The following is a 19,649-nucleotide window of genomic DNA, read 5'->3' as shown; positions in this document are numbered from 1 at the left end:
TTCTAAGAAAAAAAATTATAACTCTTGAAATTTGAACTCAAACTTTAGAAAAACACATGGCTTTGCACGTGACTGTTAACTAGTATTATAAAGTCAATTTAATGGCTTGAATAGAAAAAAATGAATACACAGCCTGCAAAGTACGTCTAAAATGATAGTGACTAAAACTTTTTGACATATTAAAATTAAACAACAAAATAATTAACTTCTAACCATTTTCTTTTATTAAAATACTATAGTGCAGGAGTACATCTTTTTTCCAGAATGGATCCCTAAATCAGGGTTCATTTCTGGATTGAGCAATAGAGTGACCAACGTAGGACTTAAATATAAGATCTCATAATAGGTGATACCACAAAGGTCCTTATCTTTGCTATACATCATATAATTATATTATATAGATTATAGATACTGAAACATACTTTTACTGGATATTGCATTCATCATATAATACTTTACTAAAAATGTAGTGAAGATCAGATCAAAGTTGCTCCATAAGTATAGTGGTAATGAAATGTTTAGTTGCTCCATTAGCCAACGTGTAGCCATCTTCCTCCTTATAAAAGAGGTCTGAGAGTCGAGCAAGATTTAGCACACGCATAAGGATCGCATTTGAAAGCTTGGTAGATTTCATATGGTCTTCTATTATATCTTTCCACGCTTTTACGACTTCCTTTTCTAATTCAGCTATGGCTTCTTCTTCTTCTACTTCATATTGTTTCATGTAGCATTCAATGGCAGAACCAACATCACCCCTCTCTCGTTCAAACTACAAATGAAAAATGGCTATCATTTTTAAAAACTGATCTTGCAAAAATGACTATTTTAAATAATGGTATGATGTATATGTTATTAGTATTATTTTCTTTTCAATGTGGGATCCTTAACATGCCTCTTCAAAATCGTGGTCCTTTTGGCTTATTAATCTTGGTCGAATCCCATTTTTGGATCGGATGTGCAGCAAAAACTATAAATGGGCCTAAAAATTGGAAGAAGCCCAAATTATTTTTACTTGTTCTCCAAGATCTGCCGCGCCATCCTTACTTTTTTATTCTTATTTTTTTAAGGTTTTGCCGATAAGAAAAAGAAGCCAAATTATTCTCGGTATCCCATTTTTGTGAGGTTTTTCATTTCGTATTCTTAAGTATCTGTTGCTATAGTGCTTAGAAGCTAGGTGACTGTTATTGTAGCATCTAGAGAGGGCTTTGTAGAGCATTCAGCGAGACTCATTGTAATCTTTCGAACATAGTGGAACCTGCATATTACAGGACGTAGCCTGTGCTTGAGGTGAATCAGTATAAATCTATGTGTCGTTTTTGTTTCTCTCATATTTGTTTTATTGTTTTGTTTAAACTATGACTTATTCATAACCGTGGAAGATGAAAAAGGCTACTCGTATTAAGGATTAGGAGTATTTACATATTGTCGTGTGCACATGTACTTTTTTCCCAACACTTCTCCTTACTTAGCCGATATGGAACTTTGGTTCCGTGGTCGTTGAACTAAAAAAAGAAAAATTTGTGTACCTTGTGGGAAGTGATGTCATTCATGAGCCTGCCAATTACTCCACTTGCTTTAAGAAGCATGGGGTCAGTCTCAACCCATTGGAAAGCCTCTTTTGAAGCAGCAACTCTCATACCAAGGAATGAAATTGGTACAAAAAGATAGTAACAAGTTGATACAATGGCAACTTTCATGTACTCTTCCATTGTTGGCACATGCCCTTCATGGAACCATTTAGCTTCTTCAAAATAAGCTCTACATTGCCGTTTCATCTGTCATCAAAAAATTAATTTAACACCATAAATTAGAAGGAGAGCCTTTAATAATTTCAATGGGGAATAATAGATTCATATACAGACTTCTCACCCCTTCTTTTGCATAATCAATAGCATATGGAATATTATCGTTGCTGATATCTTGTTCAATCTCCTCGTAAACTTTGAATATAACTTCGTAAAAAGTTTTCATATACCCTGGAAGCTTCTCTGTACTCTTGATATCCCACCTGAAAAATTAAATCAAAAGTCTACGTTGTTAGGTCAGAATAAATTTACTTATGTTGGGAAGAGACGATTAGAATCATGCCACATGGAGAAAAGGACCAGAAGCCATAGTTCTGGTCTAAAGGGTCGGAAAGGAACGACCAGAAAGAGGCGACCTGAAAGAAACTTGTGGTTGGAAGGTGTATTTGCTCTCAACCACCCGCGGTTTGGTACACCTACCCTCAACTGCTTGTCAGACGACAACAACATTCCAAAACCTATAAATAAGGGACTGCAATCCAATATCAGGTGTTGTGTTCTTGTTCGGCCTCTCGTATAAGTCGAACCCAATACTAACTTGAACGTCGGAGTGTTTGCTCCTTCTTGTGCAGGTATTCTTGTACCCGATCGATTTGAGACGTCGATAGCTCTCCTAGACCCAACCGACTACCGACCAGTCTAAGTTGGACCATGATGGACTTTTATGCAGCTTAAAATATCATTAAACTAGACCAAATGTGATCCAAAACATTGAATATCAATTAAGAGTTAAAAGATTAGACCTTTTGATTGCATCGGTGAAGAGTTGAAGTTCATCAAGTGTAGCATATAGATCGTACATATCATCAAGAACAGTTGCAAGAACAATAATTTTGGCTAATATTATTCTTGCAAGAGAGTATTTAGGTTCATAGTATACTCCCAATGCCCAAATGTAGCTCTCCACTGCCCTATCTCGTGCAAAAGAGAGTTGTTTGATCAAGTTCAGATCCTTCCACCACCTATACATTTGTACACAAACACATAATTAAAAATCCAAAAAATAAAAATAAAAATAATGGTAAAGTCATTATTGGATGATGATCATCTATTTAGTTTTTTTTTAAAATAAATCTTTATTTAGTTGAGTAAGTTAGTTTTGACCTTTAAAATTCTATATTTCATTGAATTAAAGTCTAAATTTTATAGGATTAATTTCCGCTCTCCAATAGAGCTAAAATACCACAAAAGTATTAGATCACTAAGAGTCCATTTGATAATATGTTCTCTTATTGTTTCTTGATTATTTTTTGTATGTTCTTATTTCTCGTTTCTCATTTCTAAAAGACGTTTTCAAAATTGTATAGAAATTTTAGAAACAATAAAATCAAGTTTCTTGTTCTTGTTACGTTTCTAGATTTTTTTCAAAAGATAAATAAAAAAATTATTTTATCATTTTTTACTTATAAAATTCATAATAAGTATTAAAAATTAAATAATAAGACAAATTTTGAATATTTTAATTACAAAAAATTTATTTTTTCATATAAAAAATTTAGCTTTTAAATTTAATATTTTAGAGAACAAAAAATAAATAACATGATCAAAAAAAAAAAAAAAAAAAGAAACAAGAAAAAAAAAAAAAAAAAGCCTTACCAAATGGACTCTAAATAACTCAAAAAACTTACCTAAATTCTAGCAATGGTGAAGCCCGACCTAGCCATAAAATCACCTAAAATCTAATTACAAAATCGAACAACTAAAACAAATAAAGAAGTTTCACTCTATAGCATAAATTTAATATGTATCTTACAAAGTATGAAAATTTTAATTTTTTTCCCAAATATATCATACTTGTGACTTTATTTAATGTACTTTACATCACATTTGGGTTTGAGTTTAATTTGTACTATACTACTTTTATAAAATTTCAAAACTCTCTATCATACTTTAAAAATACATATTTATTTTATTCTATTTATGTTAATGGTTTCAACAAATATTCAATATTGACTACATAAACCTACAAAACCAACCGAAAGAGACTCATTCAACCCAGAGACAACAACCATATACCAACCACAAATCTCTAAAAACAACCCTTCTAGAGGATACTAACTTTTTATCTGTTAAAATTGTTAGATATCCAAGATATGAATTACATTTATACAATCCATCAGCTTAAACTTTTGAGTCGAGAGGTAGTTTATTCATCCTTAACATGGTATCAGAGCGAGAGGTCTGTGTTCGAATCTTTACATATTATTTATTCTCCATTTATAATGATCTCGACTTGTTTTTTGGGTTGAGTGGTAGTTTATTCATCCTCAACACAAATATGGTAAAAAGTATCTATAATGAAAAAAGTTTTACCTTGAAATTTCACCCAATTCTTTGTGGTAAAGTTTTTGCATAGCATTGTAATCCAACTTTGCAAAAGTGAGCAAATCATTGTTATGCAATGGATCCTTGTGATAGAGAGAGATGTAGTGCTTGTTCATGAGCCTTGGCAAAGCTTTATAGATTGGCCATTTCAAAGCATATTTGGCTTCTTCTACGAAAGGAGAGCTAGAATCCATGGCCATTGTTTCAAGCTTAGTAGTTGTGAAACTTAAAGCTTTCTCCAATATATTCTCTCCATTCATTCTTAGGTGGGATGCTTGGTACAAACTTAATATTCCACCCTCATTCTTCACCAATGATTCTTTGAAATCTCTGCTTTCATTCGTGAACTTGTTGAATATCTCTGTTTGAAATTTACCAAAGTTTAGATATTTTATAAATGATTAAATTTATTCTAAATCATCAGTTTAAGGTTTTGAGTTACTTGGTCGTTTATTCATGTATAAGAGTAGGAAGTTCAAAATTAAAAAAATGAAGAAAAATGTTATTATATAAGTAGAATGTGTTTAGAAAAAAGTTAAAAAAAATGGTACTTTTAAAAATTCTAAAAATATTTTAAAGTTTGTTTTTTTAGTGAAATAATTGCCGGGAGATGGGGATTACACTTCCGACCTCTAGAAAAGATATAAGATGTCTTAAGGACTGAATTATGTTGATGTTGATAATATTTTAAAGCTTGTTAATGTGCAGGTTTTTTTTTCTTTTTTTTTTTTTTTTGAGAAATCACTTAATTAGCATATTTCGTTTTCCAAAAGTTTTTATAAAAATATACTCCACCTAAAAACACTACTTTTAAAAGTCATCACAAACTCACTCTAATTTCTATAAAAATTGCTTTAGAGGCTTACCGCATGAAACCGGATAACCTTGTTGTCTAAGCAATCGAAACCTAAGGGCAATATAGTAAATATCCTCCTCATCATCAACATTGGAATTCTCTTGCATGTGCTCTAGGGTTTCATCAATGTCCTCTTCAAAGTGGTAAGATACACCTAAACGTTGGACTGAATCAATCAAACTTAGTTTTTCTGAAGATTTTCCAGCAGCTGCAAACATGCTTCTCACTTCTTCTTTTAGCTTTTGAAGCTGTTTCTTGACCATGTTGTCTTCTTGATTTTCCTTTAATGTTTTTTAGAAAAATTATAATAGGTAGCAAAACTAGTGGACATATTTGTAAATTTGTCACATAGAAAAATAATGTGCAAATGTGACAATATTTTCTTTCGTATATTACTAATATACAATTTTTCTATTATTAACAAAATACATCACGGTTAATTCGAGTATAGCTCAGTGGATAGGACACCTATTATCGTTTTAAAGATCGATAGTTCGATCCTCACCCTTTAATTATTGAACTGAAAAAAACGTATATCCTTGTGATACCTAATATAAAAGTATATCACTCGCTCATACTTGAGTTGTTACGTTTGTGTCATTTATGAAAATTTTTAAATTATTTAGACTAAATGCGTTATTGTGGCGAAAGTCTCATATTTGTGCCCAACAAAAACACATATCATTTATTAGGTGGAGTACATAATTCAAAAACATTATTCCCTTGTATTGTTTTTTAACTCAAAATTTGCATATAAAATATCAAAAGGAGTGAAAAGCATTTTTTTTTAATCTAATTATGAGTAGCAGTTCAATTTATCATAATGTTCCACTACACATTTAAAATACTTCTGAATATTTTAAAAGTGCACTCCGATTATATTTAAAAAAAAGTTTAAAACTTAAATTTGAAGCAGATTTGAAGAAAATCAACACTTTACTTCATGCTGTCTTCAAATATTTATCCACGTAGGCATTTACTCATAAAGTAAATAAATAAGATGCATGCCAAAGCAAGATTTTAATTAAATAATTTACAAAAACAAATTCTTGTCCACGACTAAAATAAACTTTTTTTTTTTTTTTTTACAAATTTCATGGTCTAAAAGAGAATTTTATTTTAAAGTGCGTATAGATAAAAACACAACAAACATGAAAAAGAAAGAAGAAAGAAAGAAAAGAAGAAACAAAAAACAGAACACTATCCGACCACTACTGCATATTTGTTTAGGTCAAGGACAATGGGTACTTCTCCTACTCCAACTATCTTCGTAATGATATGAATATTGTTCATTTTGAACATAACCCTCATGATTTTGTTTTTTATTTCACCCGAAAATACTTTATACCAATAGAGATAATTGTCCTCTCTTATATGTCATGGTTAAGGATCCCGCATTATAAAAATACGAGACTTAACAATGGTTCATAATATAAATATTCGGTCCAAAAGTGAGATCCGACCCAAGATTGGTGAACCCAAAAGAGACACTATCTTAAGTGGCATATTAAGGATCTCACCTACACAATCCCATGAATGTTGATACCATGAATCACTCTATTCTCTAATCGATGTGGGACTTTGTTTGCACTCATTACAAATCCAACCATTTAGACACATCAAATAAAAAAGAAAAAAAAAATTACGAAAACATGTAATTAAAAGTTATATACCATAGTATTCGAACCACAGGAAATGAAATAATCTCCCCAGGCACTGGTTGAAAGTTTGCAAATCGTCGAGGAACTCCATCATTGCATGAGACCATGACTTGAAATGACATTTTCTTTATGGAAAATGGCTCAAAAAGAGGGTTTTTACTTCTGCTATGGCTTTGATAATTTTGAACAACTTTAGGGGTTTGGCAATCATATTTATAGGAAGAATTTTGCATGGATAACACTTGGAAATTGATGCTTCAAGAATCCTTTATTTGTATTGTTCAATAACTTATTATTTTTTTATTATTATTTTTTTAATTTTATGGAAAGATTAGCATTTGGCTTGCGGCACACCATTGAAAAAGTATTCGTCGGGCTTGAAATGACAGTTTTGTTTGTTGTGTGTGGCCAATTGTATAGAAAATGATGAATATTCAAACTATGAAGGTTGTTTTCGAACTTAATTAAGTTACAACTTTATACACGTTTTATTAGTCTTCGAAACTGAAAGATCTAAAATTTTTGATAAATGAATTAAATTATAATCTTATATATCATAATTTGATAAATCTCAGTTCGTAATCAACTTCGATCGAAAGATTTGGATATGGTTTAATTTTGTAACGAATCTCTTCGGAATTAATTTCACCTCCAACTTGATTTGTTTCCCATATATATTTCTTCTGATAAATATAGAGAGAGGTGAAGGTTTTTGTTAAAAGAGAGGCTAAAGGAAAAAGAAAGATAGGAGGTCCAAGTTTTTGTTGAGTGGGAGAGGTTAAGAAGGAAAGGAGTAAAGGTGAGAAGGAACGAGAATAGAAAAGTAATTTCAAAGTGTGCTTTGTGTCAGGAACAACCATAATAAATATTTATTTTTTCAAACAAGTTTATATGGAATTCAATTTATATTCGGATATATCCGAGGGTTGTAGTTGGAGAGTGTGTTGCTAACGATGATTTTATTTTAGAAGCCTAAAAAATCTAGATATATCCGAGGGTTGTAGTTGGAGAGTGGGTTGCTAACAATGATTTTAGGAAGTTTATATGGAATTTAGTTTATATCCGGATATATTCGAGGGTTGTAGTTGGAGAGTGAGTTGTTCAGTGATTTTAGGAAGTTTATATGAAATTTAGTTTATATCCAGATATATGAGAGGGTTGTAGTTGGAGAGTGAGGTGTTAACAGTGATTTTATTTTAGAAGCCTAAAAAATCCGCATATATCCGAGGGTTATAAGTTTATATGGAATTTAGTTTATATTGGTAAATCAACAGAATCAATCTTTTTGAAGGAGTGAGTTAAGGGATTAGTGTTGAAAATTTGTACGAGACCCACAATAATTAAAAGATTATGATAAATGTAAATGCAATAAATAAAGGTAAAATCGAAATTAAAATAAAATTCTACCGGCAGAAATAAGTGTAAAATTAGAAAATTTTAGACATTTATGTAAATAAATTTCTAAAACAGCCAGTCGAAGACATTATCTAAAAAAAAGATCCACATCGAATTCAATTTATGGATAGGACAGTCTCCTTCATGCATGAGGACCTTCGGCTCCAGCTACGACATAGATCTATAGTAGCTGCGCAGCACCACTCGAACAACAAATGCCTTTATGCCATGGCCGCTGCAAATTTCTTAACCAAGCTCTCATTTTTAGCCATGCATTTTTTTGGCGTGAATCAATGGTCGTTAGATCTATTGGGGTCGCTATTGGTCGTGGATCTTTGCAGAGAACGCTGCCATCTACAAAGGGAGTTGCGGCACTACTGGGTTGCTGGATCTATTCGTTGGTTGTTGGATTTGTTCGTGGGTCGCCGATCTGTTCGTGAGTTGCCTCTGGTCGTCGATCTCAACGTCAGTCGCCGTTGGTGTCCAGCGCTGCTACATGTTGTTGAAGGTCACCGCCTTGCTCATTACCATAGAAGACAACATATGGAGGGGAGTGGCGTGAAGAAGAAGATAAAGAGAGAGACCAATGAAATACATACCAGTACATATTATATAACACACATTGAGGATATATAGTTATTACACGATTTGATTAAAAAATATAAATTATATAACGTTTTAATTTGTATATATTATTATATAACTGTTTGGAGGACATATTGCATATTACAAGATTAAAATGAAAAATATATTATATAAAGGTTGTTGGAATATATTAAATAATCCTAATAATTTAGAATATATAAATAAAAAATATATATTATATAACATTTTGGAAAGGTATATGTTTATCATACTATTAAAAGAAAAAGACTTGCGGGAAAAAAATAATGAAAAAATGGAATAAAAATCAAATCTAATATGGAAAAAAATGGTAGAATATATTATATTAAATACAAGTCGAATAAAAATCAAATCTAATTATTTAAAAAATTCAAAAACCCGATTAAATATAAAAGACGTGAGAAGAAAAAGAGTTGGAAAAAATTAAGAAATTGATGATAACTTTTGAATAAAATAAGAATGGGAGGATTTTTGTTATAATAGTGAAAATTTGGGAGAGAGTAGATTTTTCAAAATTTGATTACAAATACGAGAAAAATATGAGATTTTTTTGGATAGGGTGAGAGATTTGAAATACAAATATTAGGTAAAAATCAAATCTAATAATTAAAAAAAAAGTAAACCAAATTGAATGAAACAGTACTAATTAAGGGAAATCTTAGAATTAATAAAAATTTTAAATCCAAAAATCTAAATATGTGAAATGTGGAAAACACAGGTCATTGAAATATAGTTTCTAATTGAATGTTAGAACCAAATGTACAATGTTACATGTATCTTAGACCCAACCTAGGATTATCTAAAATTTCAATTTTAGAATACACTTTTACCACTCGATGTGATTTAAATATCATGTTTGATCATCACGTTATTATCTTTTATAATACATGTTGATTATTTATTAATCTTATATTTGAAGTTCATAATTTAGTATTGTTATGGATAAGAAAATCACTATTTTCTACAATTCGAATTCTCCTTATCTAAGGAATTCAAAAGGGAAGATATATCTGGATGCCTTATGATTTAGGATATCCTATTCCTTTATTCAAAACTAGAAGATATCCTGATTGCCTCAAGATTCTCCCTAGATTCAGGTAACCAGATTTCCTATATCAGGATTCGAATGCCACAATTACTAGAGGGATCAGGATTCAACTTCTATAAATACGGAAGTAAGTATTTTGACTTAAGGAGAAGATACCCCTAAGGGAGGACAAATCTCTACTATATGCTCACAAAACTCTATACTTTATACTCAACTACTCCGATTCTGACTTAAGCATCGGAGCCTGTGTGGCAAGAGCCACACCGATCTTTAATGCTATTCTGTTTTACAAGTCTGGCCTTTAGTGCTATTCTGTTTTTCAGGTCTCGTCGATCCCTCTTATTCTTGAAGATTGATGCGAATTTGGCGGAATCCCAAGAGGCCAAATTTCTGCATCAACAATTGGCGCCGTCTGTGGGAACGACTAAGATCTAAAAGTCAAGACGATTGACGACGAATTGATCGAGAACTACTTAGATCCAAGGAGATCTCGGGAGAAACGAATCGACATGTATTCTTGAGGCAGATCACAACTTTCTAAAGACGAATGCCATACGACTCGAAACAAATCAATGAGTTTTGAGGCAGGACCCAGAATGAACGAATCAACAAATCCCAGGATAGATCCTGGATGAGATAAATAGACGGATTCCAAAATAGACTCTGGGATAAACGAATCAACAAATCCCAGAAAAGAAAAAGCAACTGATTAACATACGAAGTTTTTACTTCAGATGATGGTAAGTTTGCTGTGTAATTCTGGTTGTTTATGATTACGAGAGTTTAGGTTTAATTATATGGTAACGACATATTTGGTAGATTGCATAATTTATGATTGATTTTTTGGTAACTGCATGTTGATATTATGTTTCCAAAGATACTTACTCGTTTGTGATTTAAAAAAGCTCCTAGCATCTGAAATTTAATTAATTTCTTATTACTTGAGCAATCATCTTTTTATATATTATGAATAAGACTTTTGATATTTGAAATATAATTAAATCTTTACTACTTGAGCGTTTAGCTTTTATTCTAAATGAAAATCCCTCGAGTGGGAGTATGGGTAAGTAAATCAACAAGCTGGTCAAGGAACTCGAATAGGGACAAACCTAGAAGCAGGTTGATAAGCTAAAAGCCAATTAGTAAAACCAGGGAAAAGAATCCCAAGGTGTTGAAAATGGCATGCGTACAAGCCCAGCAAGGTTAAAACAAAACATAGGCAAGCCTAACCAATGAATGAAACCCACCGGTAAAAAACCATGTAGCAAAAGCCAAAATAGGTTAGAAACCCGAGGGTGTTGATTTAAATTGGGGTAAAAAACCGATAGAAGCCAAATATGTTAGAAACCCAAGGGTGCCGACTAAACTCAGGGTATAAAAGCCATTGACAAAAGCCAAATGGGTTAGAAACTCGAGAGTAAACCCTGAGGTCTAAAACATGGGCAAAAGCCAAAGAGGTTAGAAACCCAAAGGAAGTACCACTTACCCTGTTGGAAGTTAGATCCCAAGGCAAAAATCTAACGATTAAAACTAACTGTATAGTAGTGCCTAAGAGACTTGATTGCAGCCAACTACAGCAAAAGAGAATGGGGGCTATGACAACCAGCCCATAAAACGACAACTGACAACAACAAAAGGGTATCGACTGGATTCAGGGTATAAAACCATTGGTAAAAGCCAGGTAGGTTAGAAACCCAAGAGTAAATCAAAGGACTCGACTACAGCCAATTACGACGAAAGGGTATCGACTGGACTCAGGGTATAAAACCATTGGCAAAAGCCAAGTAGCTTGGAAACCCAAGAGTAAACCAAAAGACTTGACTACAGCCAACTATGACAAAAGGGTATGAGGGTTATAACAGGCCAATCCATAAAAACGACAACTGATAACGACAAATACTCTCAACACTAAAGGACTCGGTTCCAGCCAACTACAACAAAAGAAAATGGGGGCTATGACAGTCAGCTCATAAAAAACGACAACTGACAACGACAAGTACTCTCAATATTAAGAGACTTGATGGTAGCCAACTACAAAAAAAAATGGGGGTTAGGAAAGTCAACAAAATTAAGACGACAATCAACAGCGACCAAAAAGAGGCTGTTCCACAAAAATAGTCAAGCCATGAGCGATAAAATACTCTCGAAGCAGAACTTTGACAATTTTCAACTTGGAGATTGAGAGCTATTGTTATGGATGAGAAAGTCACTATTTTCTACAATTCGAATTCCCCTTATTTAAGGAATTCAAAAGGGAAGATATATCTGGATGTCTTATGATTCAGGAGAAGATATCCTATATTCAAAAGGAGAAGATATCATGATTGTCTCAAGATTCTCCCTAGATTCAGATAACCAGATTTCCTACATATATCAGGATTCGAATTCCACACTCCCTAGAGGGATCAGGATTCAACTTCTATAAATAGGGAAGTAAATCAACCCTAAGGGAGGACAAATCTCTACTCTATGATCACAACACTCTATACTTTATACTCAACTACTCCGATTCTGACTTAAGCATCAGAGCCTGTGTGGCAAGAGCCACATCGGTCTTTAATACTATTATGTTTTGCAGGCCTCGTCGATCCCTCTTATTCTTGAAGATTGATGCGAATTTGGCGGAATCCCAAGAAGCCAAATTTATGCATGAACAAGTATGTATATATTTAAATTCATGATTGGAGTCATTAAAGTACAAATTTCTAATTTTACAATATTCATCTTTGAATCCTTTCAAGAAAGGAAAAATATATATACGTGAAGTGTAAAAGATTACTTAATTCATATCTCTAAAAAAAAAAATTAATTAAATATAAAAAATAAATTTCATCAATTATTCTACTATCATATCCAACTTATCATTTTAATAATTCTCAACAACATCATATTTTTTAGCATCTTGTAAACACTCAAACTAATAAATGGAGATTCACAATTCTATTGTATTCATGTCATGCATTTGAAATTTTCACTCTGTTAGATAATCTTATTATAGAAGATAAATGTTATTTGAACTATAGTTAAAATTTTGATTAGGATATAGTTCAAGGTTACGATATAATTTATATTAGATTTCCTATTTGAAATATGGCCAGAGATTATATTAGTATAAATAGGTTATTAGGTTTGTATTTGGAATTTCCCATAAAATTTTTTTTGGACATGTGATTTCAAGTTAATTGTGGTGATATTTTGTATTTTATATATTTTTGGTGCTTGGTGCTTGTGGTGTGGTTCTTTTAGTCGGATCTTTCTCAATTCTCATATTCACAACAAAGAAAAGTGGGCATTGAACATGAAATTGTCACATTTCATGATGTTTAAGTGGAAACTATTTGACAATTTTTCATTCTTCATGTTATATTTACGTACATAAATTCTATTTATAGAATCGATCAATTAGAAATAATCGGAGCATAAGTAATCAATTGAGAGGATAATTAGAATTAAAGTAAACTTAATTTAGCCCAGACATCGCCGCAGCGCTATCTCACACCACCATGGCACTTGCAGGTCAGAGATGGGAGCAAAAATCTGAAGAAGTACTATCACATAGCACCATGATGCATGCCCGACGAAACTTGTGCCATTATTTTATATTGTTCGATAAATGCAAATGTTTTGTTTTGTTTTTTAATTTTATGGATTGAAAAAGTATTCGTCTGACTTCAAATGACAGTTTTGTTTGTTGTGTGTGGCCAAATCGTATAAAAAATGTGAAGATGAATAGTCAAATTATGAATGTTGTTTTTGCACTTAATTAATCTAAATTAACTCTCTCAGTTACAACTCTATACACGTTTTACTGGTCTTTGAACCTTTGGCTCTTCGACGATGAACATTTTTTTAATTTGGTTTTGAACTATGCTTGCTTCCAGTAGTGCATCTAAAATCACTTAAAATTCAGTACAAATAATTTTGAAGTTAGCAATCTCCAAAATTTATAAATGAATTGAATTATTCAATTTATATATCATAATTTGATAAATCTCAGTTCCTAGCCAACTTCGGTCGAAAGACTTAGATTTGGCTTAATTTCTTAACAAACCTCTATCGGATTCAATTTCATCTCTAGCCTGATTTGTGTCCCATGTATATATACATTGGATAAATCTAGAGAGGTGAAAGTTTTTGTTCAAAGAAACGTAAGGAAAGATGAAAAGTCGAAGTTTTTGTTGAGTGAGAGAGGTTAAAGAAGAAAAGAATAAAGGTGGGAAGGAACGAGAGTAGAAAAGTAATTTCGTAGTGTACTTTATGGTAGGAAGAGCTAGAATAAACATCATTTAGAAAACGACCTAGACTTCTAAAATGAAAAACTTTGGGGTTAAAAAGACAATTTCCCACCATTTAAGGGTCCCATCCATTTAGGAGTTAGAATTACAAACACCATATCATTTTTCTTTTGTCTATTATTAAAAATTATCTGTAGGTTATTTCGTTCATTTCACTTATTTATTTGTTCAATCGGGATAATTCGTATATATATCTCATACAAATACAATTTTTGCCAAAGCTATACTTCATAGGATTAGAATTGAGGAGGTAGTAGTATCGACCTTAGTAGGTTTCGTCTTCGTGAAAACACATGAGTAATTATCGCTCATATTAATTCTTTTGTTATTTTTGTAACATTGATATTATTTGAGGATCTTATCCATTTAGGAGTTTATAACTATCCATACAACATTTTTAAGGAAAAAAAAATCATTACCGTTAATTATAGAAATTGTGTGTTAAATCATTTTTATTTGTTGATTTACTCATTTGTTTCATTCATTTATTTATTTATTTTAAATAAATTGAGGTCATTTATATGTCTCACATAATCACAACTTTGTTTGCAACATTGTAGGACTAAATTTAGGATTAAGTAGTGCTACCTTCTTGCAGTTCCGACTCTCTTGAAAGAGCATATAGAATTCTTTGTTCAAGTATATTCATGTTATTCTAGTCTTAGATCACCCTCGTCATTGCGCTGACATGGCCCCAGAATAGAATAGACCCAAGCACAACCCGAGCCCAAGTCCTATGGGCCTTAAACATTATTTGGTTCGGCTTAACCACTAAAAGTGAGATCAAGGTGGATTGACCATTTGGATCGGGCTGGAATTAGCCTACATAATAAAGGGCAACAGTAGGAATGACCCAATTTAATAACACGTTTTAAAAAATGGCCAAACCTACGAGACATTGCAATAATAGCTAAATGATTTTTTAAAAAAAAAATATTGAGAAAATGTTTTGACAAATATACCCTTGTAACCAATTAGTTTTATATACATAATTTTAGGGATTTAAGATTTTTACGGATACCGAAAACAATCAACATTAATATTAGGGAAATCAACTGTATCTAATAAAAAATAAATGAAATTAAAATAATTATCTTAAATCTAATTTAAAACCGGTAATTAGAATTTGAAACTAGATTTAAAAACAAATTGATAAGACTATATTGAGGTAGATTTGAAATGTACCCATCTAGAATAGAATGAAATTAAAATAATTATCTTAAATCTAATTTAAAACCGGTAATTAGAATTTGAAACTAGATTTAAAAACAAATTGATAAGACTATATTGAGGTAGATTTGAAATGTACCCATCTAGAATAGAAGATTTCCAAATAAGAGAGTAAATATAATTAGGGAATCAAGATTTTTAACAAATTAGGGTTTCGCCCCAATCATCCCTTTCTTGCACACGCCCTTCACGCTGCCACCCCATCTATCTCTACCGCGTTCTCTGCTTCTCGCTCCATCGTCGCGTCACTCAACCTATTGTCGCATCACCCAACGCGTCGCTATGCTGTCTAGTCCTCCTACCGCTGCACCATACCATCCCAACCTAGATTTGGTCGTTCCGTCACTACGTCTTTCCTTCCGACATAGATCCAGTCCTCCCCGTCGCTGTATCATCTGTACTGGCCAAGATCCGGGCGTCCCATCGCCGTTCTGCACCGTCCGAACCAAATTCGGTCGTCCCGCTATAGACCACAATTGATCACCACCGTTGGCCACCACTCCAACTGTTTGAGGAAGGTAAAATCTTTGTTCCGTAGAAAACTTAGTTTAAAAAGATATTTTTTGTCTTCCTAAATTTCAGGTGTATTTTAAAAAATATATAAATTTGAAACCTACCACACAAGCGTGTTGTTAATAACCAAATTTTAGACGTATATATGTTTAACTCCAACAAAATTATGGTAAAACTTAGAGGAGGAATATCTTGACGATCGAGTGAACAATTGAAGGTTGCTGGAATAACAGGGCATCAAAGAGAAACGTGCACGATCACCTTAGATAGTGAAGAATGAGTATATATGCAACAATTTATATATGGCTTGTTTGTTTTTTAAAAAATCTTGACATAGTTGATTTATCTTCATATATATAGGTTGAATCATCAACGACCCAGGGAGATACTCTAATGAATATTGGAGAATGTGATGATATCCAAGGAAAGAAAAGTAAGAAATTGAAGGAGACCAACAAAAATAGGGATGGGGGATACTTTGTCTGAGGTAAGACAAAACAGACTAAAGTTGACTCTAAAAGGAATTTGGGTTCATGTAAGGAATCTACCAAGAACGTAAGAACTCGAGGGATAATTTGTATTGAATAGTAATATTTAGAAATTAGATTAAGTAAGCTAATACATGTATATATCATAACGCAAGAAACAACCAAATACGAAAATCAATAGATGTATATATCAATTCGAGAAACAACCAAATACGAAAGTCAATACATATATGTACTACTTTAAAACTAAAATATCATGAATAGAAAGCTAGTATATGTATATCCCAATAATTACCTCACTACCAACACGCTCTTTCTCAAAACTAGGATGTCAATACATGTATATATCATAATGCAACTCAGTTATCATTAACAGGTCAATATATGTATATATCAAAATTTAACTCAATTATCAAAATTAGGATGTCAATACATGTATATATCACAATGCAACTCATTATCAAAATTAAGAGGTCAATACATCTATATTCTAATCGAAGAAATATCAAAATTAGGAGGTCAATAGATTTATATACTAATTTAATTAATATTAAAGTTAGAAGGTCACTAATAACATGTATATAAACTATATAAAGTAGTTGAACTTATGTAGATATACATCTCAAATTTGATTTTAAACGACACATTCATGTGGTCGGACTCACGTCTATTTTTTATTTTAAAATTCTTCCTAATTACACGAAGGTAAAAAAAAAGTTTTATTTTTAAATTCCCCCTAAATTATGGGAAGACAAATAACAAGCTTTTAAACATTTCCTTTCTCGATTGATGTGGGGCAGATCTCAACGGCGACGGCGTGTGGAATGTTGGGTGGCGGCGCGCGAACCAGAATTGGATGACGACTCATATATCAATGGCCAGAGTGCTGAACGGAACAGTGAGAAACTGACCGGAATGGGACAGAACTGATTGGTATTGGACGGAGGCAACTGACCGTAACGATGATTGACCGATGGCCTGAGTGAGATGGTGGAGGAGAGATGGAGATGTGGGGCAAAAAGGAGGGGTTGCTACCATACAGACCCTAGATCCAACTTTTTGAAACACAAGGTTAGGGTTTTAAGTTTTCATTACGCTGGAAAAATTCATATTTACCTTGAATTTTAGATTTTAAATCTATAAATTTCGAAATCTACCAAAACAATTATTTTATAATTTTAAAATCTATTTTCAGAATATCCTTTCAAAAGATAGAGTATCAATTTCAAATGGTTTAAATTTGATTTGTCAATTGTTTTATTAGATATAGTTTATTCCCTTCTTATTCTTTCAATCAAATAGATCACTAAAATTTAGGATGTATATCTAATTTTTGTTACAGGATATATTGGTCTAAAATATTTATTCATTAAAAAAAATGTGATATTGCATTTGACCATTTTTTAAAAACGTTATTTATTTTAGTCATTCCTGCCGTTGCCCCATTTAAAAAACAAATATTCATATTCAATTCAATTTATGGACCTGACTTGTCAAACGTTGACATTGGGTTGAACTTGGATCGCTCTAGGTTGAGCTTGGACCGACCTTTGGGCTTCGGGTCTGATGATGAGGTCGAGTCTCATATTAGCAAATGAGTTTGCTTGGAGAGCTTTTGATCTTATAGGAATGTTAGAACCCAAATGTACACCATTACATATATCATAGAACCAACGGATGATTATATAAAGCTTGAACTGTACGATACACTTTCACCACTTAGTGTGATTTAAATATCATGCTTGATCCTCACGTTATTATCTTTTATACTACAAGTTGATTATTTTATTAATCTTGTATTTGAAGTTCATAATTTAATATGTGTATATTTAAATTCATGGTTGAAGTCATCAATTTTGTGGAAATTTCTAATTATTCATCTTTGAATCTTTTAAAATATATATATATATATATATATATATATATCTTTTAAAATATATATATATATATATATATATATATTTTGAACGGTAAAAAATTACTTAGTCATATCTCAAAATAATAATAATAATAATAATAAATTAAATAAAAAAATAAATTTCATCAACAATTGTACTGTCATGATCTGACTTATCATTTTAATGGTATTTTTTTTTAGCATCTTGTAAATATTCTAGTTAATAGATAGAAGATATTTCCTTCAAGAAGTCAAGATTCATAATTTTATTGTATCCATGTTATGCATTTGAATTTTTCACATAATCTTATTATATTAAATAAATGTTTTTTGAACTAGATTTGAATTATGATATAGTTTAAGATTAAGATATAGTTTATAAAAATACTTGGCTACTTATCGTCCTCACTATCATTGAAACATTGAAAAATTGACAATTTATTAATTTTTACAAAAAGTCTCTATTTTTGTATTTGCCTCTCTTTTCTCAAAAATTTAATGGTGGTAAGGAAAAAAATCCTCGTCGCTGTTAACCAGCCAAGTTTTTTCTAATTTATATTAGATTTTCTATTTGAAATATTTTTAGAGATTATCAGTCTAAATACATTATTAGGTTTGTATTTGGAGCAAATAAATTCAATAAAATTTCATTCGGTAATTTCTCTATTTTCTCTCCTCTCTTAAAAATTATTGTTGACGTAGTGTAGGTGATTTCAGGTTAATTGTAGGTTTTTTTTTGGGTGCATGCATGTGGTAGTTGGTGTATAAGCACGTTCATAATTGATTTGTAGTTGAACTCGAAGCGATGAGATCGCTTCTCAATTCTCATATCCACAACAAAGAAGAGTGGGATTTGAACGTGAAGAGCACCTTTGGTAATGTTTCCATTTCTCGTTTCTCGTTTTCAATTTTTTTTAATAAATCTAAATATTTTACAGCTATGTAAGTTTCTTATTTCTCATTTTTTAGAAACATTCTTAAAATTGTATAGAAATTTTAGAAACAACAAAAACAAGTTTCTTGTTTATTTTTCCATTTTCTAATTTGTTCCAACGTAAATAAAGATTTGACTTTATCATCTTTGAATCTATGAATCTTGAGGTCATGCAATCATATTTTCTTTATTAAGAAAAAGAAGAAACAAAACAAGAAACATGAACGTTATCAAACGAGCTCGAAATTTCTTTGGTCGTTGTTTGGGGAATTACGTTGATTTTAGATATAATTATAATCAAATAATTATAAATGTGAATAATTATGGTTTACAGCTCGATTGCGTTTGTTTGATTTGATTTTGACTTTAGTGGATTTGGTTTAAATGGCTTGGAGTAAATTTTGAATTGAAATTTTGGATATCTTAACTGCTTCAGTGGTTTTTGTGTGAGGATTGGCATTTAGTGGTTTCAATAAATGGTTGTTTGGTTATCGGTTGTTAGGTGTTGCAGTGTGTGTTTATAGTATGTTGAGCATTGGTTGTTCGTTGTCAAATATTGTTGCAACATATGTCTATGA

The 19,649-nt window shown here is 31.7% G+C and overlaps 1 protein-coding gene across 1 annotated transcript in view; it reads right to left on the bottom strand.

Moving 5' to 3' along the window:
• Window positions 1–378: 378 nt before the first annotated feature.
• LOC111025067 ((-)-germacrene D synthase-like) overlaps window positions 379–19,649 on the bottom strand; it is a 29,248-nt gene continuing 9,977 nt past the window's right edge. The window contains exons 5-11 of the mRNA XM_088126229.1: window positions 6,660–6,702; window positions 4,997–5,267; window positions 4,119–4,491; window positions 2,549–2,767; window positions 1,870–2,008; window positions 1,527–1,775; window positions 379–769 (exon numbers count right to left, since the gene is read on the bottom strand). Coding sequence (XP_087982355.1) covers window positions 482–769; window positions 1,527–1,775; window positions 1,870–2,008; window positions 2,549–2,767; window positions 4,119–4,491; window positions 4,997–5,267; window positions 6,660–6,702 — 1,582 coding nt within the window. The 3' untranslated portion in view covers window positions 379–481. The remainder of the gene's footprint in view (window positions 770–1,526; window positions 1,776–1,869; window positions 2,009–2,548; window positions 2,768–4,118; window positions 4,492–4,996; window positions 5,268–6,659; window positions 6,703–19,649) is intronic.

Source organism: Momordica charantia (assembly GCF_013281855.1).
Source record: "Momordica charantia cultivar OHB3-1 chromosome 7 unlocalized genomic scaffold, Mcharantia_2.0 BLBB01000007.1, whole genome shotgun sequence".
Taxonomy (NCBI): Eukaryota; Viridiplantae; Streptophyta; class Magnoliopsida; order Cucurbitales; family Cucurbitaceae; genus Momordica; species Momordica charantia.
Note: the sequence above shows the minus strand (reverse complement) of the source record. Positions and strands in the feature narration are given on the sequence as shown.